Here is an 11,132-nt window from a genome sequence, read left to right on the forward strand (position 1 = left end):
GGACTCATCTTTGTTTAACGGTCCCACACCTCCGGCCCCGCCGGCCCAGAGCGAGGCGCGCAGACCGCCACATCCCTCAGCCGTGCCCGGCCCAGGGCACGCCGCCTGCCACGCCCTCGGCCCCTGCCAAGCCCTCGGTTCCGTTCCGTCCTGCCCTGCCCGGCCCGGCCCCGCTCCCTCCGTGCCCCCTCCGGCGCCACCCGGACGTCACTCCACGACGCCTACGGAAGCACCACGGTCCCAGCGCCGGGGTCCTTCCTCCAGCGCGGAACAGGCATAGCCACTGCCTCATTAGAAATCTTCACCGCTATTCTCCACTGCACTTCATCCACCGCTCATCCCCTCTCCTCTGCTCGCCAGTAGCGCGCTGAGACAGAACACCTTCTATCCCTTCCCCGTAGGGGGTAGGCAGGGCATGTTTAATTTTCCTTTACAGTCAGGCGCGACCAGGGCAACTCAGGATGCGGACAGGGCAGCGAAGGCCCCCTGGGCCGGCGGTTGACGTGTCGGTGGGAGCGGCGGCGGCGCCCGGGAGCATCATGTAAGTGAGTGAGGGGGCGACCTCGCGCTTCGCTGTCCCGTCGTTCCCCTCTCCCCAAACCCTGACCCGCTGCTTTCTGTTCGCTCTCCCCAGGTCGAAAGTCACCTTTAAAGTGACGCTCACCTCGGACCCACGGTTGCCCTACAAAGTGTGAGTGTGTGGCGGGCTGGGGCTGCCGGGCGGGCGCTGCAGGGCCGCTGCGTGACGCGGGGAGGCCGCGCAAACACCCGCGTTTGCGAAGCCGGCACGGTCGTCCCGGGCAGGGCGTTCGCACGAGCGGAAAAGCCGTTTTTCTCCCTCGGTGTGGACCGACAGGCGGTTTTCTGTTGTTAACTCACCCCTTTTGGGCTTTTCTGCTTCATTCTACTGCCTTGCTCATGTGTTTAGGGCTTGATCCAGACCTTAAATAGTACATGCACACCTGTGGCAAGAGCATTGCCATTGGTAAAATTGAAGTTTTATCTAGTAGTTTAACAGCAAATAAAGTTGCTTTTCAGTTTGCCTTAACAGCTACATATTTCCTTACATTGTAATTTTAGGTTAAGTGTGCCTGAAAGTACACCTTTCACTGCTGTCTTGAAGTTCGCTGCAGAAGAAGTAAGTAAAAAGTGATGATATTGGTTTTTAACTTTTTGAACAGTCCGGAAAACAAAAGCCTTGTAATTGTAACATACAATGGTTAATACAGCACAATGAATGCTCTTGTTAGATGTAAGTGGACATAAGCTTTACTGGTGTCAGTGGAGGCCTGCCCAAACTTTCAGAATCCCAAATTTAGCAATTCTACAGTTCGCACATCAACAGCACATATTGACACGCTTCCTGTTCTTTGCAGTTAAATTAAGCCATTTTACATCAACAACAAAAATTTATGATAGGGAACATGATTATCTGGTGCTACAAGTAAATATTTAGTAATTTTAACTGCATATGTAGAATATCAAGAAAATTCTTTGGAATTATTCAGGAAATTATTAAACTCTGATCATATTCAGCTCCAGTAAACTCTGACTTTGGGAGATCTTTAGTTTTTTATTATAAAGGGTATTGAGATTAGGGATATGGACTAGATTCGTAAAACAGACTTAAGTGGATAAAATTTGGATAATGCGTTCTTTGGTTTCTTAGTGTTTGTTCTTTCACATGGAATCCAAAACCAGGAGGTGTCTAATGTATTGGAAGACATGCATCCTGTTTGTTTGAGATTAAACATTCAAATACTAAGAGATGTTCATCATGGTGTAAAGAGTAAGATAAAGTGCTCAAAAGGTGATGGTGCTTTTCATGTAGTCAGCAAACAGATCCATCTGAGAGCCTGTTCTTGCAGTTTTCCTTCTGTCCTTTTAGGAAAATTTGGGATATTTTGTTTTACTGAAAATTTCTTTTTTTCAAGCGTAGGAATCGTAATAAAACAAATAATAAGGAAGGGTTGTGGACTATGTGTCTTGAGTTTCCTTATGTTGTTAGTGTTACACTACTATGTGATAGAAGTTCTTAGCAGAAATGGAGCTTGTGGGGAAGGTTGTGGATTGTTTGTTTGTTGTAACTTTATTTGAACAGAACGATATACAGAATAATAAATGCTGTTAAAGATCTTTACTGATTTAGTTGCCTTTTTTTTTTTTTTTTCACTGTGTGGTTTGGGTTTTTTTCCAATTATTTTAATAGGCACTAATGCAGCTGGGCCCACACAATCCCTACATAGACACCTAGACTGAAAAGTCTAGTATGAAGGACAAGGAAAGATTGGAATGAAACTGAGTACTTGAAGACAACAGGACTGAGGGGCCACATCTGGTGGGAGGGTTGCCATCAAACCTGTTAACTTTACCTACTCATAGAACCACAATGTTAGTTGGTGACAGTGTTGTCTGTGAAACTGATTTAGAGAAGAATTAATTACTTAAATATTCACATTTAGCAAACCATTATTGTAGATGATGTATTTTGAGCGTCTTGTGGGAGTTTTGTGTTGACCTGGGACCACACTGGATCAGCACTGAAGCTTTTTTTCATCTCTGTGAGACCAGGCAGAACTAAATGCTTTGTAAACAGAGAGCAAAAGACTTTCCCCAGGAAGGAAGATCTTTTGATCCTTTGTGAACTGGTGTTGAAAAGAATGAGAAGGAATTTTTCTCTTATATAAATATTTTTTGTTCCTTGAACTGCGTAATTTATGCATGAAATTGCATTAATTTATGCATTAAATTGCATTAATTTATGCGGTGTGTTGTGATTCAGATACTAGCTTCACAGTGCCTTGTAAAAAACATATAAGGAAAAGATTGAACTGTAGCTGTGGATTTTGGATGAAGTTATTAGTTGGTCTCCAGGGGAAGGGCATTGTCCTCTCAGTGATTAAAGCTCTTGGGACAGGGAAGGATTTAAGTTTCGGCTAGTTAGCCGTAGTAAGCCTCTACTAAGTCATTTTTCAGAGTCTTAAAATTTGTGTAAATCATAACCAGGATTCCCCTGGAACAACAGAACTGTAGCCATGATGTAGAATGGTCATCTTATACGTCGAGTTTCAGTCACAGTGCTTTGTCAAAGGTTACAGTTTCTCCAAGTAAAGTTTTCTGAATTACTTTCACTGCACAAAACAATGTCTTCCTTTTTGTTTTTTTCCCCCTTCCTTTGGAAATAACTGAAATACATAGAGGATTTTTTTCCTATAATCTCTAGCACACCAAATAACGAGTGAAAATTCTTTGTATACAATTAATGGTTGACAGAGCTGGAAGTGAAAGAAAACTGGATCATTAAATGGGGAGATCTCAAGAAGTCTCAATTATTTGTAGCAGTCTCAGCCCTTTCCAATATATACATTTGGCAGTGATAATTTGGCTGATACAGATTTATCTCCTTATTCTCTTTCCTCTGTTTACCTTATCTATAAAAAAGTAAATTGAAATGTAGAGTATTAGAAACTGCTGTCTTCAGTTTTTATCTATTTATAGTTCTTTTCTCAGTCGTCATCGTTTATTTTAACAGTGTTAATGTTCTCATTTACAATGTGTGGTAGCTATTGTTTTTTTCCCTTCATCTGTTGGAGCTATTTGGTGCATATCTCAGATGTATGTTTGTACAATATTTACAAAAAATCTCTTACATTTGTGGACGTAGTGCTAAAATAGTCATCCGTTTCCATTAAATAAAGTTAATTTGTATTATTTCATAAACATGTATATTTTGAAACTATTGATTTGTTATTCTAATGTTAGTCTTGATAGATACTATGGTTTAGTGCGCTTATCTGCTATTCATTGCACAAAAAGCAGATTAACTTACTACTGTAGAGGATATTTGTCATTGTAAAAAGTGAGAAAGGGATATGATTGTTGGTTGGTGATTGTCATTGTGTCCTTATTGTTTGACTGTAGAAATTGACAATTGTATTTCCCAGCATTAGAGAAAATGAGTTGTATGGCAATCTCACTTATCAATTTATAAAGTTTTTAAAGCAAACAATCTCTTTAAGGTGTGTGAGTTAGGGGCTGGATGTTACCCAATTGGATTTCAAAGCAAGTTAGGGATTATCTACTGAATACTGAACTTCTTTCCTGCTTGAGTGTCCATATCACAGAAAGCTTGTATATTTCCAGCATGGAAAATGCTGAGCATGTGCTCAGGAGCCACAGGAAGGATTTTTCATTTAAGTAGCGAACAATATTGCACCAAATTTGTGTAATTATTTCAAATGGTAGTTTCCTTTTCTGTATTATGCTATTACTGTTTGTCCCAGTATTTTGGGCTAACATAACAAATTGTTTTATTTTCTTCTAACACAATACAAAGCAATTATAGAATCTTCACTGACTGGTTGCCACACAGTTCTCATGTGCACCTAGAGTATAGGCATCAGATAGATTCTCCTATTGAAAAGCAAAATGACAGAAAAAGAGCAGATGCATCCATCATCCTTTGCATGATCCATCCTTTTTGTGCCTTGTATATCAGAAAACACAGAAGAAATAAGAAGAGGCACTTAACATTGTAGAAGTTAAATTTTTGAGTTTTTTCAGAGGATTTAGGGTAAAAGATCCATGGTATCACTTATTTTTCAATAAGCAGGTTTCTTTTGTAACTAAGTTAAACATATATTTCCTGCTTGTTCAGGATTTTTGTTTGTTTTATTCCTTTACATTTTGAATTGGAGGTAGACTCATTTCAGGAGGCAGGATGTCATGTGATAGACACTAATCCCACTGTTTAAACCTTTCAAATTAATTTTCTCCTATTATGTGGGGAAAAAAAAATACGAAACTCAAATCCATTAAAAGATTTCTCCTTAAATGGCTAGATCAAGATTCCCAAAGTCAGTGAACTTAAGAATAAAGGCTTGCTTCCTTCAGCACATATGTATATATTATGTGTTTTGAGACGACATATTATTTTTTACATTCCTCCTGTTAAATATGTAGCTTCTATCAACTTCATTATTCAAGACTTGCTCTGAAGGCAAATTGTTACTTTCTTAATGGCTTTTCTACAATAACACTGGTATGTAACTTATCTTTTGCAGAAATTACTGTTTTCATGTCACCCTGCAAAATGAGAAGGTGACATGATTTACCTGCTATGGATAAAATGCCAAGAGAGAATTAAAAAAAAAAAAAAAACTGCTAATTTTGTGTGTCAGGAGATAAAAAAAGACTTTTTTTCAGTATATTATTAATAAAGTACTGTATTCAAGCTTGATTTCTGTGAGCTCTAGCTGTTTAATGCATAGAGTTTCTGTAAATCAGAGCTGGAAATCTTAACTTGAGCAATCAGAAAATGAGGAAAGTGCAACTCATGAACAGCATTGAGAGGCATGGCTGACATGAGTTCAGCAGATGGGAGAGCTCTGCAGTTCTTCCAGGGAAGCTCTCCCTGTTAGTGTTCATAGCTACCTGCCCTTTTTATTGTGTAATACAGAGAGGAGAATGAAGTCCTTTGGGAAGAGGTTTCACTGATACTTGCTGCTTGCAGAGATACCAGTCTTTTGCCTTGTAGATTGTTTATTAAGCTAAGTTAAAGAAGTCCAAGGAGCAACCTTTGGTCCATAGACCAACCAAGTAGCACTGGTTGGTTATACTCACCCTGCCCTTTCTGTCCTGTGTGGTACAACAACATTACACAGTGCAGGATTTTTCTCTGACTCTGCCTGAATCTGTCTAGTGCTGAGAAATAATGATTTTTGGCTTCCCCATCTCAGCTCAGATCTTCTGAAACACTTTGAAGCCTGTATGCAGTGCAACTCCACCTGAGTAGAGCTTTTCCTATTGTAAAACTGACTTCCTATGATGTGCATGGAGGTGGGTAGACGTGGTAACAGAGGGTATGAAGCCCACTTAGGGGAAGGAGCCAGAGCTGCTGTGGTGCTGTTAGCGTTTCCTTCTGTGAGCGTCTCCTGGAGGGAACTCTTGGAGCAGAGCAGTTGCAGAGCTCCCAATAGAACCAGAGAGAAAGTTAGGAAATTGGTCAAAATTAACCAAGATTAGCTCAAGTTAATTCTTGTTTAACTCCTGTTAGACATAACAGATATGCTTCTTATAAGTTCATGTCCATATATGTTTTCAGTATTCCTTTATTTAGTATAAAAAGAGATATTTCTTAACTTTGCAGATGCTTAACTTACATTTTTCCAATGCGTAATAATAATTGGATTTACTGAGTTATTTAGTACTGCAAATTTTGCATTCTGTATTGAGATGTCTAATCAACTATGACTTTAAACCTTTATTTTGCTATAGCTATAAATCATTTCTCATAATTTTTTCATACATAAAACATCTAAAATTATAATTGCTTTGAATATTCCTCATATATTTTCTGCTTTAACTATGTCTCTTATGTTATTTTGTCCTACTTTAGTTCAAAGTTCCTGCTGCAACAAGTGCCATTATAACAAATGGTAAGAATATAGCTTGGGTATATATATTTATTGATTTATTGTGTTGTAGTTTCAGTGATGGGGTATTGATAAAAAGAAAAATGTCTTTCACAAACTCTACAGGGTGCAAACTGAATTTAATAATATCGCAGCATTATTTGAATTGCTCATGCATGGGATGAAGGTATTAAACCATTAATATTATTAATTTGGTTTTGTCCAAATATATAGCTTGGCTTTTCTGTGCTGAAGCTTGCTTGTTAGTTCTGTGATAAGACTATTTTTGCTTGCAAGAAATAACTGCATGAAGACCTGATGTAATAATTATATCTTGTTGGTATATTTTTGAGGTGTAAATTACTGCAGTAAATTGTAATATGTCTGTTTCATCTTTCCCTCTTTTTTATCTTTTTTTTTTTTTTTTTTTTTTTTTTTTGCTAGATGGTATAGGAATAAACCCTGCACAGACAGCGGGTAAGTTATTATTTATGAAGGCCAGTATTAAAAAACTCTTGTTTTTCTTTTAAACGAATATATAGCACTTGGGGTTGATTTATATTTTACGTTTTGATTTTTTTAAATGGGAGAAGCATTACCCAGTAGTTGAAAACTACAGTTAGCGTAGTGTGTAAAAGGTTAAATCCACAGAACTAGTGTTCAGCATTTGTTTATTTAGGTCTGTGAAAAAATGAGGCACTTCTAATCTTCAGAGCTTAGCTATTTATTGTGCAGTTTAAAAGAGCAATACTGTATTACACGTTACTGAAATAACAAGTAATAGCTATATTTTTCCCCATTATACCTAGTTCAGTAGTATTTGCTATTTTAGTAGCACTTCTCATATGTTTAAAAAATAATACTCCATTTTAGAGCAGGATCTCTAGGTCCTTTTCAAAGCATGTTTTCAAGAGAGGTTCTTCTTGCAATTAGCCTTCTAGTTCTCATCAAGGGATTGAACAGTTACTTTAGTCTTCAAAAACTTCCCAAAATAACATGTTCTAGGAATAAAATCTTAGTAATCCTTGGGGATTTCAGAGTTTTTGTACTGTTCCACTATTTCCTCACCTTTCTGACTAAATGTACTCCTCAAGTATGACTTTCTCCCTACATGATTCCGTGGAGCAGGGGAAATGAAAGCTGAGAAAGCTCGGCTGAGCGCTTAATTCTTGTATTGATTTCAGTTTTAAATCCTCAGTAGCTCGGTGAATAGTATGCCATAACTTTAATAAAACCACTGTCATATTAATGATGGAAACAGACTGAGAGGTGGGGTGAACTGTCTGCATGAGATGCAGCTGTGGCCTGCTCTAAAATTTTAGACCTTTATGATGGTCATTACAATAGAGATTAAATCTAGATTAGTAAACTTTGTTCTCTGGTTTGCTGGTGTAACAGATTTGTGTTCAGTGGGTTTTATGTATCTCTTCAGTATGTTCCCTTGGCAGATGTGTAAAAACAGAACATACTCCGATAAGACATTCTTTTGAACTGATTTTCTAATACTCATTATGTTGAATAAGTAAAACAGCTTCTATGCTGATCCTCATACTGGTAAAATAAAGTTTGAAAAAGGTTAGCTTTGTTCCAATATGTTAATAATGTGAACAAATGTTAAGTATTTAGTCTATTTATTAACCACTTATATCCCTGAAATGGGATACTTGGGAAAGAAATACAATTATTCTGTTTTTACAAGTCAACACAAAGATGAATAAGAATAGATATATATTATTCGAATCTGATATTGTAGAACTACATATCATCTGTTTTATGCAGTAGCAGTGTGAAATTTAAAAAAAAGTTCCATATAGCAAGTAAATAACACATCACTTTTAGCAATGCGATTTCATTTTCAAATGTTACATTTAATAGTAGAAAATAGGAACCTGAATGATAATCATGAATACATGCAGAAAATAATCTAGATATCTAAGTATTAGGAACTTTTAATTTTCATACTGTGTCCTCTTGAAAAGACTATAATGATTAAAACTATACGGTAATAATTATGAGGTTCAAGGTTTTTTTTATTATAAATGAAGCTGACTCATGCTTGGATAAATACTGAACCAAGTAGAAAATTAAAAATGAATATATGCATGAATGACATCAAGATAAAAAAAAAATAATTATGGATAAGTAAAATTGCATTTCCTGGTCTTTAAATTACTATGGCATATAATTGAAATCAGACATTCAAGTATGCAAAGTTTGAAAGGCCATAGTTTTCAAGGGTTATTAGATGACTTTGAGTCTGGTAATTTTATTTAAAAATCAGAGTTCTTTGGAGTAAGAGGGATAAGATGAAATTGCATGGAAACATAAAAAATATGTTTCTGGTATATTAGAGGAATTATTACAGAAATGTTAAACACTGACCTAACATTGTTATCCTTTAAATGTGTATGCTTGTTTAGGTAACATTTTTTTTGGTTAGTGGTAACACATTCTGTTTTGTTTGTTTGTTTAGGAAATGTATTTCTAAAGCATGGTTCAGATCTACGGCTTATTCCCAGAGATCGAGTTGGGAGTTCTTAACATCTCCTGAAAGCTTTGAAATAGGTGACATTGCCATTCAGCGAAGATCTATTTATTCTGGAATTCCAAAATGCAACTAATGAATCGGCTTTTTTTACACCTAGTAAAAATGACTTCCCAGGATTTGATTTTTTTTTTTTTTTTGGAACGGAGATAAGGTTTTGTTTTCTCGTTAAAATATATTAACTCATGCACTGATTCTTCACTGACTAGTAGAAGAATGGGCTGATTGCATGTTATGTTCCTGAAAGAAAGATGGACTTCTCTATGGGTGTTACTGACACCATAAGGGTAAACACACAGCCATGATCAGTAGATATTTAGAATATTGGATATTACAGAGCCTACTTTGTGGAAGGAGGAACTGTGTTACAATTTTGCTACAAAGAAATTGTTCCTACTGAGTGCTGATTTTTTTTTTTCCTTTTCCCTTTCCCTTTTCTCAAAAATTACTTCCATGTTTAGGGGAACGGTTTTCACATGTTTCAAGTATTAAGTTCAAATAGAAGGGAAATTTCAGGGGTTTATTACTCAAGTAAATAACTGCTAAATATTCCAAAGTAATTGTAAAATTTAATTGCTGCAAATATTTTAGATAAAGGAGAAAACAGAGGTTTCTGCGTGTTAAAACAATTTGCCATATTGTGAAGTTAAATTAAATGCAGTTTCAGAAAATTTATGAGACCTCACATGAAGTGCCATCAATTGAGAAGGATTGCAGCGTAATGTGTAGGTACTGGTCAAATATATCATTCCTTTTTCGGTAAACTAATGTTGTTTGGTTTTAAATGTCTTGTGTTTTTTACTGTGTGTTACATGGGAAACAGTATAGAATTCACTGAAACGTTTGTGTTCAGAATATATGCTTCTTGTTTATAAAATGCCAGGGGAAACTATCAGTTGTTTATTTTAATTAAAGAAATTACTGCTTTTCTTGAACTGGTAATCTACTTTGTGACTTAATCTATTTGGCAAAATCTTACCCTCTTGCATTTTTTTTTCTGTCCTACTGAGTTTAACAGAAGGAATAATGGGCAAGGTAGTGCTTGGTTATATTAGTATTGTCACAAATGCAACTGTCCTGTGCAATAATTATGCTCTAGAAAGATGTTCAGATAATGTATCAGATAGTGCAGAAGTACAAAATGCCTGTCTGAGTGGGTATAAATGAAGTGTATAGAGGAAAACTCTTCGGAAACTGGTATATGACTATAAATATTTTCCAACTCTAAGGCGAATTGTAAAATTATGGATTTTCCTTTATTAAAATAAAGTTACGTCATAAAGGTGCAAACTTTGTTCCTCTCATTTTCTTAGTTAGATTTTGACAATCATTAAAACCTCTGCCCTTTGAACTTCTAATCAATATGTTTCGAGATTCATTTCAAGCCAAAAGATTCTTATGATGCAGAAGTCTACAGAACACTGCCCTTAATGGGCAGCATTTAGTTTCTCTTAATCTAACGCTACAAAATAATTAGGATGAGCCACATTAATTGCTTGTAACTTTTGTCTGTGAATTTCTTGGATGAATACCTGAAAAACCACCTGATACTGGAATATAACAAACAGGAACCTTTGTTTTTTTCCTGTGTAAAGGTGCAATATAGTTTTTGCAAGGCCATCATGGTTAAATGCGTTTTGAAACTAAGATGTTTTGATGTTTATATAAAGGATCATTATGTAAAAATAATTTCAGATGATGCCTAACATTTCTTATGCTCTTACATAGATAATAACACGGATAGCATAAAGAATTTGTTTGACATACTGTGTTGCAAGTAGTTTATGTAGCGTGAAAAGCATCTGTTCATTTGGAACAATAACATCTTTATAGTACGTTCCATATTCATTACAACTTTGTCTCAGTATGGTTTCTAAAATCTGAAAGTAGCCTCTCCGTTTGGCAAAGAGGCTTGATTTCAGTGGTAGAATGTACTTAAAAGACACTTGCAAGTAGATTTGAGGTTTACAAGTTCATTTTGTTATGCACAAGTCGTGTTTGACGTTGTATAGGATGGAGGGCTTGGGAGTTGTCATAAGACTGTGAAAAGTGCTGTACTGTCAGACTTGTTCTGGTTTGTCTAACCATACTTTAAAGCTTACTTTGGAAATCAACTCTACCTGGAGTTTGTATTGTCTTTGGCTCTGGTTATAATTTGTGAAATTAAAGACTTC

At 36.4% G+C, this 11,132-nt stretch overlaps 2 protein-coding genes across 2 annotated transcripts in view; one reads left to right on the top strand and one right to left on the bottom strand.

Annotated features, from left to right (window-relative positions):
- POSTN (periostin) overlaps positions 1-6,553 on the bottom strand; it is a 460,633-nt gene extending 454,080 nt beyond the window's left edge. The window contains exon 1 of the mRNA XM_071805106.1: positions 6,549-6,553. The gene's annotated coding sequence lies outside the window, so the exon portion shown is untranslated. The remainder of the gene's footprint in view (positions 1-6,548) is intronic.
- UFM1 (ubiquitin fold modifier 1) lies at positions 434-10,248 on the top strand. Its single transcript, XM_065829340.2, has 6 exons — positions 434-541; positions 635-691; positions 1,081-1,138; positions 6,398-6,437; positions 6,858-6,890; positions 8,887-10,248. The coding sequence occupies exons 1-6, from the start codon at positions 462-464 to the stop codon at positions 8,952-8,954; spliced, it is 336 nt and encodes a 111-aa protein (XP_065685412.1). The 5' UTR covers positions 434-461; the 3' UTR covers positions 8,955-10,248.
- Positions 10,249-11,132: the final 884 nt, after the last annotated feature.

The sequence above is a fragment of the Patagioenas fasciata genome, chromosome 1 (genome assembly GCF_037038585.1).
Source record: "Patagioenas fasciata isolate bPatFas1 chromosome 1, bPatFas1.hap1, whole genome shotgun sequence".
Lineage (NCBI taxonomy): Eukaryota > Metazoa > Chordata > Aves > Columbiformes > Columbidae > Patagioenas > Patagioenas fasciata.

Bases quoted from the DNA above. Each gene is read 5' to 3' on its own strand.
- UFM1 (XM_065829340.2), top strand. From the start codon at position 462: ATGCGGACAGGGCAGCGAAGGCCCCCTGGGCCGGCGGTTGACGTGTCG. The intron at 692-1,080 runs GTGAGTGTGTGG...TTGTAATTTTAG, and splicing joins CCACGGTTGCCCTACAAAGT to GTTAAGTGTGCCTGAAAGTA. The intron at 1,139-6,397 runs GTAAGTAAAAAG...GTCCTACTTTAG, and splicing joins TGAAGTTCGCTGCAGAAGAA to TTCAAAGTTCCTGCTGCAAC.